Source organism: Mirounga angustirostris, unplaced genomic scaffold, assembly GCF_029215605.1.
Source record: "Mirounga angustirostris isolate CCGP_5_RB_7025 unplaced genomic scaffold, mMirAng1.0.hap1 SCAF_3, whole genome shotgun sequence".
Taxonomy (NCBI): domain Eukaryota; kingdom Metazoa; phylum Chordata; class Mammalia; order Carnivora; family Phocidae; genus Mirounga; species Mirounga angustirostris.
In genome coordinates this window covers 60,462,452-60,480,255 of record NW_026991711.1, presented here as the reverse complement: position 1 = coordinate 60,480,255, position 17,804 = coordinate 60,462,452, and the positions used below count along the sequence as shown (strand labels likewise).

General features: G+C 46.9%; 2 protein-coding genes across 2 annotated transcripts in view; one reads left to right on the top strand and one right to left on the bottom strand.

Moving 5' to 3' along the window:
- SERPINE3 (serpin family E member 3) overlaps positions 1-15,779 on the bottom strand; it is a 31,589-nt gene extending 15,810 nt beyond the window's left edge. Inside the window, 5 exon segments of the mRNA XM_045868539.2 lie at positions 2,910-3,108; positions 4,581-4,784; positions 5,515-5,526; positions 6,409-6,642; positions 11,897-15,779. Of these exon segments, the coding sequence (XP_045724495.2) occupies positions 2,910-3,108; positions 4,581-4,784; positions 5,515-5,526; positions 6,409-6,642; positions 11,897-12,152 (905 nt within the window). The 5' untranslated portion in view covers positions 12,153-15,779.
- Positions 1-17,245, top strand: part of INTS6 (integrator complex subunit 6) — a 127,099-nt gene extending 109,854 nt beyond the window's left edge. Inside the window, exons 20-21 of the transcript XR_006789702.3 lie at positions 2,022-3,055; positions 16,582-17,245. The gene's annotated coding sequence lies outside the window, so the exon portion shown is untranslated. The remainder of the gene's footprint in view (positions 1-2,021; positions 3,056-16,581) is intronic.
- The last annotated feature ends 559 nt before the right edge of the window (positions 17,246-17,804 follow it).

Below are 17,804 nucleotides of genomic sequence, written 5' to 3'. Positions count from 1 at the left end.
CATGAATGTGTTTCAGAAGCCAAAAAGTGAAAACAAGCCAGAAAGTTTCCAGGCACTTAAATGTCTATAGACCAATGAATGGATAAAGCAAAATGTAGTATATCCATAAAATGGAAAATTATTCCACCATAAAAAAGAATGAAATACTGATACATACTATGACAAGGATGAACCTTAAAAACATGCTAAGTGAGAGCCGCCAGACTCAGAAGGCTACATGTTGTATGATTTCATTTATATGAAATATACAGTATAGATAAGTCAATTGAGAGCAAAAGTAGATTAGTGGTTGCCTAGGACACGAGTGAGGAGAAGGAATGTGGAGGGACTGCTAATGGGCATGGAGTTTCCTTTTGAGGTAAAGAAAATGTTCTGGAATTAAATAGTGGTAATGGTTGCACAACTTCACCAATATATTAAAAACCTCTGAATTGTACATTTTAAAAGAATGAATTTTATGGTTATGTGAATTATATCTCAGTTTTTTAAAAAAGAAAGAAAACGCCCATAGAAAAACACAATCCACACAGACGATGATTAGTAGCTTTTTGAAAGGAAGGCCAAAACTTCTGAATATATGAGATCTGATGGATTTTTAAAATACTCATAACAAACAAACAAAGAGAAAAAGAGACACATACAAAAAACAGGCTCTTAAACACAGAGAACAAACTAGTGGTTGCCAGAGGGGAGGTGGGTGGAGGATGGGTGAATGGGTGAAATATGTGATGGGGATTAAAAGTACATTTATCATGATGAGCACTAAGAATTGCTGATTCATTATACTGTACACCTGATACTCTATAACACTGTATGTTAATTGTCTTCAATAAAAAAAATCCTATGTCACTTCTATTATCAGAAAAAAATGCTCATGCTTAGCTTCCTACTATGTCGATCTAATAACCAAGTGTCTTATTCATTAAACTAATATATATTTGACATTATTAGTCTTTCTTGTGGGGCATTACATTATTATGGATATAAATTGGCTTTCTTGGTTATTCTTTTGGTATGCTAATATCATACCAAGACTAATTGTCCCTATATATTTTATTTCATTTCTTCATAAATAAAATATTACTTTGGAAGCTAGACATCATCATTCCATCCAGAATCTACTAATACACTCTTTGGTGATGCTTAACCCAAAGGCACACCTCACTGCCACACGATTTTTGCACTGCTACTCACAGTGTGCAAAAGTTTTTGCTCTTGCTAAATGAAAAACGCAGGCTGGCTGTAAAGCAGATCATATTAAATGATGAATGAATGATTTGCAGAACTAGAGGTAAGTTCTTGCCCAAAACTTGACTTGTGTCTACCATGGTCCAAAGTTTTGTACCCAGATTTAGACCTAAAACCTAGTTTTAATTCTTTCTCTATTCCTTCAAGGGTTTGAAGCTGTTTCTTTACTTGGTGAGTTTGGTGAAACAGCCTCATTTTGCTAAAACCTTCTATCCTTCTTGGACGGCAGGCTCGATAGTCTTAGGGAGGTAAAAAAGAAATCTATTAGGATAAGGTCAAGTGTTGACTAAGACTGTGTTGTTATGATCTCTGCCATCCCATCCTGTCCCTGTCTTCAGGGTTTTTCAGATCATTCCTCTGAAGGTGGACTCAGAGACAGTGGAGGGCTCTCAGAGGAGCTGGGCATCTTGCTGGGGCCTCTTCTTCACAGCAGCCACTCCAGGATGAGGCCAGCCATCTGTCTCCTCATTCTGAAAAGATTGCAAATTCCTGCACCGTGTTGCACTTTCTCTCTACTTTTCACATTGAAAGCTCCTCTTCCTTCCCCGAGCTTCTCTCAAACATAACAGAAAGATTAGTGTTGCTTCTGTTCCATGCTAGAGAAGATCTGTTGAAATATCCCGTCTTTGTGCTTTCATTTGGGGTCCAGATATTTGGTTTGGAGAGACACAGTCTTTATCTTAGAGTTACCTTCTGCCCTGGTTATGTCAGGTCCCACTTTAGACCTTGGCCCTTAACTCACTGGGGTCTCTCTTTGTGTGTTTTTATTTCAGTGTCTGGGCTTATTTTTAATTCCTCGAAGGAGCACTGCCAAGACCACTGGCTCCTTGCTGCTGAGGGCCTGGTCAGCAGAGGAGGCCAAAGCGGCCAGCAGGAAGGAGCGCGAAGAATCCACATCTCGAGCCCTCGGACAACGTTCCTTGTTTAATGCTGGTCTACAAATTAATTACAAGTTTACTCTGATTTCAAATGTACCAGAGAAGCTTATCATTTAAAGAAGTTCAATAAGGAATTCTTTGTCAAGTAATGAGCTTTGCAGATAAATTTTGCTTTGGAAAAGCAAAGTCTAGAACCATCATTTAACTTTTTGACAATTTGTATTTGTACCTATTGGGTTTTCTTAAAGAAAAGCTAAACTCTATTGAGAAAGAATGAGAACCTTCAGCACAGAGACTAGAAGTCTTGAATTTTTTATACCTTAATTTGCCTTCTGATCAGAATTACTTTGGTATTTGCTCAATTACATAAACTATCTTGCCTTTTTCGTTTTGGAAAAATGTTGTATACTGTTAGGATGTGATCAGATTTGGGGCACATTCCTCCCAGGTAACTGCACTGTTCTTTCACTGCTCAGAGAACTGGTTGTAGCTGAAGCCTGGGGATTCCAGTCTGGTCCAGTTAAGGCAGAGTATCTTCTCTTGAGAAGACCCCAGGAAATTAATTCTGTTCCATCTGCATCATGAGCTAGTCAGTAGAGACTCTACCCTGGACCCCAACTCTAGGGTCACTCCTCCTTGGCCTAACCTCTAGGGGTCCATTAGACAAGTGGGTCCAGTGGTTAAGGACAGACTCCAGAGTGAGACCACCTGGGTTCTCTAATCCAGGCCTGGCCAACTGGATTAGGCTGCTGAGCACCCCATAAGGACGATGCAGCCACTCACCTGGGCAGGAACACGTCCATTCTGGCTCTCCTGAGGCTGGAGGTCCAGATGCGGAGAATGCTGGCTGTGAGGTGTGGCTCAATGAGGCTCAGTGGGGTGTCTTTGTCACGAGGCAGAACCAGGAGCAGACTCACTGAACTTTCCAGGTAAGGCAACTCTAGCACCCTCACCTGATGGCCTGCATGGTCCTGGAACTGGCCTGGGGGTTCAGGAGAGGAGGGTGGGGTATTAGTTCTATCCCAGGAGCCGGGGAAGGGCCATCTCACAGAACTGGAAACAATACATTTTATTAACAGGTGTCTACCTCACCCTCAGGAAGCAGTTGAGGCCAAAGACTGTCACCTTTTCTGATCTTAAGACCTAGAATTTCTAAGATACCCTTGAGTCACAGGGCCTGCAGTGGCCAGGCACGGTGGGGCTAATGGCACGTGGGAGAGCCATCTATCGTCTTTGTTGTTTGTTTGTTTTTAAATCCATTTTTTTTAAAAAAAGATTTTATTTAAGAGAAAGAACAAGCAAGAGAGAGCATGAGCGGGGGAAAGGGAGAGAGAGAAACAGACTCCCTGGCTGAGGGAGCCCGACGTGGGGCTCGATCCCAGGACACTGAGATCATGACCTGAGCTGAAGGCAGACGCTTAACCAACTGAGCCACCCAGACGGCCCATCTTAAAGGGGAAGCCATTCCAATCCTGGCCTTTTGTGGCCATGTGGGGACCCAGGCTCTTTGTGCCAGATCTTTCTTTCAACAAAAGCTTTAAGCCCAGATTTCACATAAAATTGGGAAATGTTATGCAGCTGACAGATCAACCAGCATGGGTCACAGCAGCGCTGGGGAAAACATTGGGAACAAGAACTATAGTAGTCATAAATACATATTTACTTATCCAATCGACGTTCTTCCACTCTCATCTTACTTGACCTCAGCTAATAATTACTGGTTGAATAAACAAATGATTAAATTGTGATGAGCACTCACAATGCGTCCTGCATGGAATCAAAGCAGGATCATAGCACATTTTCTAAATGCTGGAGTTCCTAAAACACTGTCTCACTGGAATTAGTCCCCCAGCTGGAAGGGCTGAGCCTGCAAATGAGGGCTTCGAGAGAGGTGTGTGGGGACAGGTAGCTGGGTCCCTTCTCTTCTCCTCTTGCCTTGCTGGGGCTCCATGGAGGCGTCCACGCTGCGGGCCAGCCTGGCACTCCGCGCACCTGCACCCCAGTGGGCTGGGATGAGTGACCATCCAGGCAGGGCGGGCAGGCGCAATGACGGATGTCAGGTCCACGGGGGCGCACTCTCAAAAGCTTTCTAGACTGGACTCAATCTTCCGCCCTTTCTCAGAGCCAAACCGTGAAATGGCTGTTCATTTCAGGGGGGTGCCTCTGGGGGTGGGGGTGGTCTGGTCCAAACATTTTTGGTTTTACACTAACGCCTCTTACTTACTAGGTGCAGAGGGAAATGTCAAGCGTGAGATTCGATTTCTCTCCCCCACCCCTGCTTCCTCACTGTCCTCTCTGGGTCTTCCTGCCCCCTGGGCTCTCCTTGCCCCGCACCCACCTCACAGCAGAGGAAAGGCAGAGAAACAGTGCGGGTCCTTTTAGAGCAGACATGGCCCACATTGCTCCCGTGTTCCTCTCACTTAAGACGGCCCCGCGAGTGGGGAAGGAGCTCACCGTAGTTGACCTCGGCCATTTGGTACATCATGGGGACCTGGAGGACGAGGCCCTGGGCGCCGGTGAAAGGCAGGAGCTGAGTGTCCGTGGAGGAGAACCTCTGCCGCCAAGTGCTTTGGAAGGACATGGTGCTCACTATTGCCAACTGAGCAAATGCCCCGCCGCCGCCGCCGTGCTCCCACGTAGGGCCACCTGCGTCGTCACCTGCAAGCCGGAGAGTGGCTGTGTTGCTGAGACTGGCGCACCTGTCCCGGCAGGTTCCCGGGCATCCCTGAGGTTGGGCTGGTAGCCTGCTTGTTGGTGTCATCAGTTGGGGAACTGTGGTGTTTGTAACTAGCTATTGCTGAACACCATGCTTTTATCCTTTGCAGAGCGGGTTGGGAGGCTCTGGTACGTCCCGGCGGGGCATTTCCCGAGGGGCCTTCGGCGTGCACACCTCCGGCCGGGGAGGCACTGGGTGTTGTGGTCGGGCTGCTGCATGGTCTCCCCACTCCCCTTCCCTCCCACCCCACCACCCCAGCCGCTGGGCCTCATCTCTGGCAGAGTCTTTGCTCAGCCAGTCACATCCAGGGCACGGTCTTTAAATTCCATGCATTACCAGAGAGAAGACAACAGGCTCGGGGATGGTTGTTGCCCCAGCCCTTTATTAATAAAAACACACGGTGTGCTCTGTTCGAAATCCTTTGACTAACCCTCCCTGATGCCTCCCACCAGTTCAATTGTTATTCCCAGTTTTTCAGAGGGGGCACCAAAGCTTGGAGAAGCTGTCCCAGGTCGCATACTTGTGAGTGGCAAAGCCACCACCACCTAGCTGCTCAAGACAGAGACCTTGGATCGGAACCCAAGCAGCCCGGCCCCAGACTCCAGGCTCTTCCCTGGCTGCCCCTCTTCCACGGAGGACAATCACCGGGGGGGTTGACCGCAGCTGTGTGGCCTGGCCCTATCCCTGCCCCACAGCACAATGAATTAAACACTTTTAAGTACACTGAAAAGACATTGTGAAACACTGGAGAAAACGGACGGAGAGGGAGTTATTGATAAATTGATATATCTTGAACATTCTCCCTATTTCTGTGTAACCTTTGTAATTATACGGAATGCTAGAGGCAGACTGCCTGGGTTGGGATCCTGGCTCTGTGCCTCAGTTCCTCTCTCTGTAAACTGGGGACAATAGCAGCACCTATCTCCTGGGATTGCTGTGAAGGTGAACAGACATAATGAATATGGAGTACTTAGAAAAGTGCTAAATCAGTAGATGGAACCTCAGTAAATGGAATAAATTTTCACCATCTTTAGTAATTCCACTTGCATGATACACAGGTCCTATAACTCAAGGAATCATCCCTAACTGCTGGGCAGTTAGGTTATTTCCAAGTCTTTCTCTTCAGTAACACTGGGTTAAGTGCTTTATTACATATAACTTTTTCTTCTCTTGAATTATTTCCTTAAGCTAAATTCCAAGAATTTCTTTGGCTCCTACTGTATTTTGCTGTCACAGGATGGTAACTGTAGATGACAGCAGAGCTGCGGGGGGGAGGTGTCAGAGATTCACCTTAAGGGAACAGGTGCTTAGAACAAAGCCTGCAGGGCTCCCCTGGAGGTAGGAGGCTCTGAAGAGCCCCCTTCTGTGTGTGTGTGTAGGGGGATGGGCAGAAGGAGGCCTTCTAGAGCACGTCATTTAAGGGTAGCGTCTCCCAAGAGGGCCAACTTCTGCTGCAACTGAGGGTGACCTGAGTATCCATCCACGTGGCTTCTGACCAGCAAGGCCTGGTACCTGTGTCTATGGCCCTCTGACATTAGCCTCTCCAAGGTGAATGGTTTCTTTTACCTTTGATCTTCCCGGAGGCCCATTCACTGGCCTGGCTGCCGATGCCGTTCAGTTCACTGAGGTGGGCTGGCTCTATGCTGCTGTTGGCCCACTGGGAGATGTGCTCCACAAAGCAGGGGGAGAGTGGCGTTCCTGCTTGCACAAAAAGGGTGCAAGCCAGCTCCATCTTGGTGCCTTGACCGGCGTTGAGTAGTGTGGCATACACAGTGCGTAAGAACTCTTTCACCCTTTGGTCTGGGAAAAAGGTGTTGGGATAAATTGACAGTGGTGAGTGTAGGTAAGGAGTTAACACCATCCGTCTTTGCACAGTGCACTGAAATGGGGCCTCAGCCACACCACTCTGTCTCAGAGGTTCACCTACCAATTACAGCCTATTTGGGGAAGTCATAACTAAATCGCTCAGGAATTGGCCTGGATCCACAGCTTAAAAGCTGGGGGGAAAGCCATGCAAGATCTGAGAGAAATCAAGCTGTGATTAAGACAAATAGAAAATCACTACAGGGCGCCTGGGTGGCTCAGTTGGTTAGGCGACTGCCTTCGGCTCAGGTCATGATCCTGGAGTCCCGGGATCGAGTCCCGCATCGGGCTCCCTGCTCGGCAGGGAGTCTGCTTTGCCCTCCGACCCTATCCCCTCTCATGTGTTCTCTCTCATTCTCTCTCTCTCAAATAAATAAATAAAATCTTAAAAAAAAAAAAAAGAAAGAAAAAGAAAATCACTACCAATATCCCAGAGGCTATTCCTCCTTAACTTCTGGAGTCAGACATGTGGAGCAGACATGTTGAGAGTACAGAGGGCTGGGAAAACTGCAGGTCAGGTGTACAGGGCAATGGGGCTGCAAATATTTAAGAAGTAAGCGGATTTATGGAAAGCATCATAAATAACAAGGACAGACGGTGGTCACGGTGTCAAATTGTCAATACATCTTGAACAGGGCCTTAGATCCGTTCCCACAACTGCAGGTCGCAAGCCCAAGGGACATTTAGATGGGGCCTCTTTCAGCACTCTGCTTTCGATTTGAGAAACACAGAGGAAAGGTAAGACCGCCTCCCATCCCCCATCTCCCTAAGACCCAGTGGACAGCTGGTGCTATTAATGTCAGCAAGAACCTGCAAGAATGTTGAGGAAATAACAAGCGTTTGAGAGAGTCCATAGTTTCCACCTTCTTGGATGGCGGCTGGACTTCTATTTATTTACTACTTACACAGGAGATTGCTTCCTTCTTTCCATAATCCATAGTGGATTTCTTTTTCACAGTATTATTTACAAGCTGTGGCCTTTAGTCTCCCCTAGGAGTACCCCAGGCCGCCCCTGAGACATGGAAGCTGGGCTTTTCCAGCAGTCAGCTCCCCTTCCTGTGCAGGCTTCCTCTGGAACAAGGCCCTTCGCTTGTCCTCCTTGCCTCTCCTTCCTCCTAGGCACAGCCCTGTGGCTAGCCACAAATCGGCCCTGGGAGACACATGTTTTGCCCCTTCCTCCTACAGTGCCCTTCTCTGGCCCTCCCAGGGCACCTGTTGGAAGGAGTCTCTGACGTGGTGTGGGGTCCCTCCACTCCAACACCCGTCATGTGTCAGAGGCCAGGCTGGGGGATGGCAGCAGACCCCCACGTTGCTTGGCCAAAGTTCTCCGGAGGGGCACAGGCCCCCAGAATACACCCTGGCCAGGGCCCCCGCCACCGGGCTACAGATTGCAGCTGTAGACAGATTTCACTCGCCCAGAAAACTCTCATGACCAAAGCTATTTCTTAGAATCCACAACTGTAAAAAACAGACTTGGGTTGTATACCTCGTGAATTGCAGCCTAACTCCAGTGCTTTTCTTTTAAGGAGAAAAGAAATGAATGAAAAAAAAATACTTATTGCCAGATTTTCCTCACTGAGGAAGGTCATATGTATTTATAAAATCATGTCCCTGTAAAATGTTGACCATCTGCTGGGACAAAGTGAGACATTTCACTGGTCCATAGTGTAGGGTGACCTCCTCTCCGTCTTCTCACCCAATCTGGGCCAGGGGACCAGCTGTTCTTTTAGCTAGAAATGTTAAAGTAGCAGAGTTAATTGGCTGGAGAAAGCTTTTCTCCACCTGAGCCTAGTGTGTCCCTGCCCATTTGCACAGGAGAAGAGCTTTTCTAGATGCTGTGGAATATACGTGTCAGTATAAGAAATACGGTATTCACAGACTCTGGGCTACATTCACGGTCACATTCAATCCTCTCAACGAGCCTGTGAATTCACTGCTATTGTGACTCCCATTTCTAGGTGAAGGAGCTGGGCTCGGACAAATTAATAAGCTTGCTCGGTGTCACTGGGTGGTTGGACGTGGCACTTCACCGCCCTCCTGCCCGTCGGGGAAGGGACGGGACACCCTGCTTTGCTCTGGAGAGCCGCTTCCTCTTGTGAGGCTCTGGAGCACAAAGCCGCCCATTTTGCTGTATGACTGTGAGTGTCCCAGGCCCGTGGCCGTGATGGGGCAAGAAGGACTGGTGATGTGAACCATAACAACAGCACCTCCCTTACAGTTCTTTGAAAGAGAATCGTGTCACTGCTGGCTTAACTCCTCTCCCTCCCCCTCCTGAGAGCATCTTTCTTGCTGGAGGGCAGGCTAGGTAGATCTCACAGAACGATGAGAGAGGGAAGAAGGCGGAAGGAAGGAAAGTTTTGGGCACTGCCCTAGATCAGGAATGTAGTGAGCGCGGTGTGATTGAAGAGAGGGTCTCTCGGATGGCCACAGAGAGGGAGGAAAGTGCTAGAAGAAGAAATGGTATTTTCTCATGAGTTTCTCTTGCTACAGATGAGCCTTTTAACTCATTTGTGAGACCAGTGTGGAGAGTGCCTTCCTTTTGAGTCAATTTGCTGAACTGAACTTCCTGAATGTGACACGGAATCTGGTGGGACCTGACTTCGTAAGGTTAATGAATATAAAATTCTCAAACAACAAACTTAGTGATGCAAATGTTTTACTTGCCAGAAAATTACAAGAGGGCTAAGTTGAGGATGATGTCAAAAGGTTTGGTTGGGCTGAGGGAATAATGGGGATGGTTCTGATTAAAAATTAAAAAAGGCAAGGTACTTATATCTTTATGCATCTGCTCGGGGGCTTAGAGTGGGGTGGAGGAATTGTGGAAAGAACATAGGATTTGGGGTCAAAGTCTCTGGGACTTGAATTCTGGCTCTGCCACCTGCCGAGTCTTGCCAAATCATTAATATCTGGTTTCATTTATAAAATGGGGATTATTAATGTATGTGGTTTCTATGAGGATCAAATGATATAATGACTGGAAAAGTGAAATCCATACCATCATCAAACAGAGTTTTTTCCCAAGAGCCAGGCCACCTTCATTTCTGAGGCTTCTGTTCCTGGCATTATTCTTGTGCTTAATAGAAAGCTATAAAGTGTTCTTTATCAATTTATCTAGAAAAGCCCCAGAACTCCCTCGAACTCGGAACATCAGGAAATTGGGTGTTTTGTGTGGTGAAAACAAAGGTGCTCTTTAGGGATACCGCTGGGGTCCATTCTGAGTCTCACAGTGTGCTTGTGTGACCAGCAGGTAGGAATCCTAGCAAAGCTCCTGGTGGTCACGTGTGGGCTGGAAACGCAGTGAGAACAAGACAATGCTGATGTGCCCCACTGCAAACGTGAATAGGTCTTTCTGTTGATTAAACCGGAACAATGCCCCAAGACCCTGGAATGTGCTTGAGGCTGCTTTTTATACATTTTATTGGTCTGCATTGACTTTTAAAAGGAAGCCTGGGTCCGGGCAGGTAGTGGGCGTTGACGGGTTATTTTAGACAGTGCACATGGTTCTCTGAGCTAGGTTGGGGCAAACCAAAGTACAGGGGTATTCTATTAACTGGAACTCTAGAAGTGGCACATCCCTGTTCATAAAAATTAACCATGGCTCTGTAAGATAATAAAGCAGCCTGTGAGTAAGAAAAAGGGTGGGATTATGTTCCACGGGGTTTGACTATTAAGCATTCTTGACATTTGATAATTCTCGAATGGGGTCTATGGCACCCTGTTAATCATCCTATTTGGTTAGCCAGGTACCGTGACCATACCTGACAACGGAGAAAGGGCTATAATCAGTTCCCTTTCTCAGCGGTATAGCTACACTTGCATTTCTCTCTGTCCCCTAATGCTGACTTTTGTGAGACTCTGTTTTAGGGCTGAAATGCCTGTCTCTCTTTCACACGCCTATTTATTCTTCATAACTCAGCTCAGATCCCATGTCTTCTGGGGAGCCTTCCTGAGCTGCCAGTGGGATAAATCCTTCCCTCCCCGTGCTTATTCCAAATAAATACACTTACTGCACCGCTTTAGGGCGGTATTTCTATGTGCATCGTTCCTATGAGACTGAGCTGCTTGTGTTCAGAGTTTTCCCTGTCACTCTGGATGCTGAGGTCCTGGCACAGCACCAGCTCGTGCAACAGGAGCTCAGGAGTGTTTCATGGATTGCATTGTACTGAATCTAATGTGGCTGAAGAATGCGTCTGTGGATGTGTGCATTTCTGTGATATTCTTGCTGAGAAAAATGAAGCTGGCCGGCAGGGTCATGAGAGTTGTTTTGGCAGGGGACAGGGCGTGGATGGTGGGGGATGGGATGTATAGCTGTTGCCTAGTGGCCCGACATCTTACTTGCCACCTCAAGATTCTAGCTCAAAGGAAGCTCTCACCGAGGCTGTGTGGGATCAGTTCTTATACTTTCTAGAACATATTAACTTATACAGTTGCAACTCCCATCCTTTTTTATTGATATCTTATTCTAAGATTGAGAAGCCAAAGCTATGTGCATGAGTGTCTGGGGTAACATGGAGCTGGTAGGTGGGCCCTGGGGCCAGGCATGGAGCCAGAGGCCCCGCGTGTAGGCTAGGTATGGCTGACCCGGAGTTCACAAGACTCGGGCCGCTGCTGACAGAGCTGCTCGAAACTACATAATCACGGAGTTATGTTGGTAGCGATCGCACTGGCTAGAAAACACAGATTTATGAAAGCAGGTGGCTCAAGGCCATGGGCTCTGGAACTAGACAACCTGGGCTTGAGTTTCAAGTCTGCTACTTACTAGCTATGTGACGCTGGGCAAGTTGCTTAAACTCTCGGTGTCTATTTGCTCATCTCTAAAATAGGGATGAGGTATCATTTCATCATCTATCTAGCTATTGTGTCTGGTTTCTCCGAGCATCAGAAGACAGAATGGCAATTGTGTTGTTGTGACAATTAATTAAATTACTTTAAATTACAAGGTGCTTTGGACACTTCCTGGCACCTGGTAGGCTCTGCAGAAGGGCTAGTGAAATGAAACTGAGGTTAGAAGGGAAACCGAACGATCATCCAGGGGACCACGATCCGAAGTTCGCAGGCTGCCTGTGGTCACCCTTCTCTCCTGGCGGTCGGCCAGTGCCAGCCGCTGGATTCGGAGATCCCCCACCCCCCGAGGAAGCCTGAGCGGGAGCGGGAGCAGCAGAGGGAACAGGAGTGTGAGCAGTCCTCTTACCGTGGATAGCGTAACCCAGCGCTCGTGCCAGCTGCTGGCCGGTGTTCCCTTGGGCTCCGAACTGCAGGATCTCCAGAGGGAGCGACACTCCGGCAGGAGAGATGACGACGTTGGTTCCATTTCTAGGGGCTGTCGCGTCCTGGTAGAGGCGAAGCGCGAGCTCGGTGTTCAGCAAGGTCAGGTCCTCGCGGAGGTCGCCCTGTCCTCCATGGAGGCAGGAGTGAAGCAGGAAGAGCGTGAACAGGCCCAGCCGCATGGAGGCAGGGAGGCTTCCTGCAGCTCAGAGGGAGGAGATGCAGGGTGAGGCAGACAGTACCCTTCTGCAGAGAACTGGTCTGGGTTCGGGGCTCACAATGGCTGAGGGAGGCGTTCCGGGGCAGTGCTGCTCACCTGCCCCCAGCCTCATCCCTCACCTGCTGCTTCGCTGTATCCTATTGTGTCTGCGTTAGAAACATGCGCCGTGAAGCCACACTGTGAGCTGGAAGGATTTTAGGCGCTTTGTCACTTGCTAAACGTATGACTTTGGCCAAGGCTCTCGTCTGGTCAGAAGTAAACCATTGGGTTGGGAAAGAAATGTAAGAAGTACATCCTACTCCTATTTCTTGGTATTTAGCCAGCTTAGAGCTGTGCCGTGTCTATCATGAATAATAATAATTAATAATAATAAAAAATTACATAGTATTTTACAAAAGACTTTGTATTTTCTCAGTTAATCATTGCAATAGTCTTACAAGGTAGCTGTATTTCCAGTACAGGGGGGATGAGATTTAAAGCACTTGGTGAATCATTTAAGAAAATACATGGGCTAGGGAGGCCTGAGTGGCTCAGTGGGTTAAGCATCTGCCTTCGACTCAGGTCATGATCCCAGGGTCCTGGGATCGAGCCCCACAGTCGACCTCCCTGCTCAGCGGGAAGCTTGCTTCTCCCTCTCCCTCGGCCGCTCCCCCGGCTTGTGCTCACTCTCTCTCTCTCTCAAATAAATAAACAAAAAATCTTAAAAAAAAAAAAGAAAATACATGGGTCAGTGTCCATCAACAGATGAATGGATAAAGAAGAGGTGGTGTATATATATATATATACAGTAGAATATTATGCAGTAATAAAAAGAATGAGATTTTTGCCATTTGCAACAACATGGATGGAGCTAGAGAGTATAATGCTAAGCGAAATAAGTCAATCAGAGAAAGACAAATACTGTATGATTTCACTCATGTGGAATTTAAGAAACAAAACAAAACAAAAAGAAAAAAAGGGAGAGAAAAAGACAAACCAAGAAACAGACTCTTATTTATAGAGAACTGATGGTTCCCAGAGGGGAGGGGACCGGGGGAGGGGGGATCTAGGTGATGGGGATCAAGGAGGGCACTTGTGATGAGCACCAGGTGATGAGTGGAAGTGTTGAATCACTATATACATATATAGAAGAAAGAAAACACATGACTCAAGCCCTGGTCTCCCATGAGTGATACATAAAACACTAAGGATATAAATGCACATGAAAATAGTGATACATAAGCTAATTGTGCCTAGAATAGCAGAATTCTTGTGATGTGAACGATTGTCATAAAAAAAGCGCTTTCACAGACAGGAGAATTATAGCAGTATCGCTCCTACCGAAGAATGGTACCCCTCCAAGGAAGAGAGGGCACTAGCTGGAAATTAATGCAAAGAAGAGAAAGGCCAAGGGGTTTTCAATGACTATGGCACACATACAGCCCTCAGCAATTTCTGCTGAGTTATCTAACTCTGGTGTCAGACAGGATTGGCGTGAGAGAAGCCCAGTCCAAAGTCCCTTCCTATGAGGAGTTGGCAAATAAGGCCATTGGGCTCAACGATGTGTACTTTGGATAAAAGTGCAAGATGGAAGAGCATCTTCCCTGCAGCCAGGCACAAATGCAGGGCTTGGATGCCTTGGTACAATAGGGGTAGACTGTGTGTGTTTGTGTGGGGGGGTGTCTTTCCGTGTGTTTGGAGGAGGCAGGTCCTAGCCCGGGTCATTTGTGAAATGACCAAGTCCCAGTGATCATGCAGCTCCTCTGACCTCCCACAAGGACACTCAGCAATCAGGCTCCTGTGCCCCTGGGCTCCCCATGACCACATCCCCGCCATGGTCCACCACGGACGAGCTGCTTACTCACCGACTCTTGCCTCAGACTGTTGGGTCTCCTTGCTTGCTTCTCTTCATGTGGGTCTCCAGCATTAACGGGCTGCCCTTTTTAAAAAGTGGAGCAGAGTCCGCTTTGAATCACAAGACAGCACAGGGAGGAAGCTGGAAGTGGCCGTCTCTGCCGGCGATGTCTCTACCACTCGGTCCAAATTCCTGGAGCCTGAGGTCCTGCAGAGAGCCAGGGGAAGGAGCACGGCCCCGGGGGCAGCAAAGCCCAGATCGGAAACAGAGCAGGCCCTGGGGAGGGAGCCAGCCACACCCGTCAAGCCTTCTTAGGCTTGTGACCTGGTTGTACCAGCAAGGGACCCCTCATCCAGCCCTCTGTCACTTTGAGGAATTCCGCTGATAACTCTGCCGGCCCGGCTTTTGCTGGGTACCAGGTACCTAACGCTTCTCCCCTCCTCCTGGGAAGAGAACAATACATCAGTCATTGGGCACTTGAAACTTGTAGCAAAGGACATTCTGCAAAAGAGAAAAAGGAAACAATCCAAGATATGGCATAATAAGATTGAAACAGGGTGACGTGCCTTATTTATTACTAATCAAGTGAGGGCATCTGTTTATCCATAATATAGGCACCATTAACTGTCTTTTTCTTCTTTGATACAATAGTTAATAAATCCAATGACTTAATTTGAGAAAGAAACTATGTTGTCCATGAGTAAATGCTCATTGGGGGAAAGCATAAGCAGATTCTGTCGAAAGTCTGTCCTTGTGACCAATTCAGAATTCCATACATTTCTATTAGGGTCTTAGGCATTGTATTAAGTTCAAAAATAGATGATAGGTTATAAATTGTTACAAGTTAAAGAAAAGAAAAAGACGTTTGGAAATGAATGAAATTCTTAGTAACTATCTCTCAGGCATGTATTAATTGTTACTATTTGAAAATGCATGTGAGGCTGTTTATCATCTGACCACTACTCACACCATTATAATCAGTGGCCAGTTTATTTATTTATTTTTATCTATTTTAGTGCGCAATTCACTTTAATTTTTTTAAGCGATTTTTTCTTTTCCTTCCTCCTTTTTCTACTTTTTTTTTTTTTTTTTTAGGGGGGGTAGGGGCAGAGGAAGAGGAAGAGAGAGAATTCCAAGCAGGCTCCACGCCCAGTGTGGAGGCCCATGTGGGGGCTCGATCTCACAGCTCTGAGATCAGGACCTAGAGTCAGATGCTTAACCGACTCAACCACCCCTAGTGGGCAATTCACTTTAAAGCAGAGTTTTATTGCTGACACTCAAGCCTGGGATAGTTTTTAGGTCTTAGGATAGTTATAGTTCTATAACTGTTTTACTTGAAATCTCCCCAAATGTTTAATTTAGATGAAGTGTATGTATCGTGCATGTTTTGGACTCTAAACCATAGCACGGTAGTCCTTCCTTCCTTCCTTCCTTCCTTCCTTCCTTCCTTCCTTCCTTCCTTCCTTCCTTCCTTTTACATCCAACAAATATCTCTTGCTTGCCTGCTAGGTTCTGAGGCACTGTGTTAGGTCCTGTGGACGAAGCAGTGAACCAGCTTTCATGGGACGTAGAGGCTTATCCCTAGGTTAAGAAGAAGTTAAGAGTTAAGAAGAAAGGGCTGATCATAAGGAGGATGGGGGTCACTTGCAAGGACTGTCTCCCAATGCCGTGAGTTCCCCATAGCTGAGTTACCTGAGCATAAGCTGATTCAGTATTCACCAGTGGTGGGCTTAGGGGGGTGCTTATATGATTTCCCCAACTGGAAAAAGGTCGGGCTGCGTGACTTCCATGAACATTCCACTCCTAACTCTAAGACTGTATCATTCTAAATTGCTTTAAAAAAATATTCTCAAGGAAAAATACTAGGGAAACTTAGCATACAAGAAATATTTCCTATATGGGTTAAACATTTCAAAGTGTGAATGAATGAAAGATGAACTGCAACGGATTTTTCTTTTGTGTGCTCAGCTGTGAACCTGGGTAAGTCACTGCATTTCCCGCCCACTTTAGCAGAGGTAATCATGCTCATTTCTACCTTGTAGGATGTTGGTGACACTGCAAAGGGAGCCTCCATCCTTGGAGATATTTATTCATTATAACAACAAAAATAGTGAACATTGCTGAGTATTGGCTGCACTCCAGATATTCTGTTATATACTTTGCATTTACAGTTGCAGTGAGTCCTTATAACAATCCTATGAGGAGTGTATTATTATACCCATTTTGCAGATGACAAAAGTAAGGCTTAAAGAGCTTAAGACGCTTGCCCAAATTCCCACAGTTAGAGGTCAAGCTGGATTTGACCCAGGGATCTTGACTCCAAGGTTCATGCTCTTTGCCACACTCTTGTTGGTGTCTGTCAGGGCTCTTAAAATCCCTCTTGGCGAGGGGGTTGCAGGCCATTGGGTGGCCAGCCCAGACTCTGTTGGCTCATAACCTGTATGCACTCTGCCCACATTCACCAGGAATGCTATGGTGAATCGCCTGTAGCGCGACTGCATGAGGTGTAGTGCCTTTAATTATAATTTTTAATTTTTCCCAACCTGATTTCTTACAGGCATAAACAAATTGCTTTCAAACCCAGAGGTCTACCAAACTGATGTGATGGAGAGAAGCATTTTGCATTTTAATCCTGTGAGAACATATTTAATACAGGGACATCTCCTCTTTGTGGTGTGGGCTGCTTGTCTGGGGTTGTACAGAGACAGTCCCCACTTGTCTCTGTCCTCAAGGAGTTTGCCATGGCGAGAGAGCACTCTGACCAAATTGAGACGCGGGGGCACAATAAAGAAATCCCGGGCACTGCTAGAGTCAGCCGGGGCAATGCGAGGGAACCCCGCACCCGCTGCTGCAGACTTGGACAAAACACGCAAGTCCTTCTGGGGAAACCGGGCAGGTGGCCCCACCTGTCCCTCCAGGAAGGAGGCGGTGCAGGCGGCTGCCTGGGCTCCCCCTGGTCACAGGTGATGGCTGATACCCAGCCCTCAAGTTCTTCACAGGTACCCAGTGCATGGACTCAAAATGAGCCCCTGGACCTTCCCACCGTCCAGTGCCTTTCCGTATGGTGAGGCGTGGACAACACAAAGGCCTGGCTGCGAGTAATTGCTTCTTGGGACGCCTGGCTGGCTCAGCCGGCAGAGCCTGTGACTCTTGATTTCTGGGGCGTGAGTTCAAGCCCCACGCTGGGTGTAGAGCCTACTTAAAAAAAAAAAGAATTGCTTCTTACTAACTATAGACCTTCAGCATGTTACTGAACTGCCCTGAACTTTAGTTACGGATTCTGCCAAATGGCATTATAATCCCTACCTCTCACTGTGAGCATTAAATGAGACAGTGTCTAAAGCACCCAGCATGGTCCCTGATAAGCAGAAAAAATCAGGTTCTTTGGCTTATGTGCCCAACCCCCATCTCATCTAAAGAAAGACCGTTGACGTGACATTCTTGCTCGCGCAGGAAGGGGCTTTGAGAATCACCATGTAATTGGCTAGGATGTGAATCTATGCTGTTTTATCCCAAAATATCTTTTTTGATGTCTTGTAAGGAAAAGGTTGGAGATTTTAACAGGGGACAATGGACTTAAATTCCAAGCTCATTTTTATCTAACTTGTAAAAAGTAAGTCATTCAGTGTCGTGACCTCAGAAGCAGAGGGTTGAGCTAGTCCTTCTCCTTATTTCCTGCCACACCATCACACTGGTCCACGCAAGGTCCCCCCCCCCTTTTTTTTGTTTCCTTTTAGGAATGTGCTCTCAAGAAATACGTATTCTTGTTTTGTGTACACA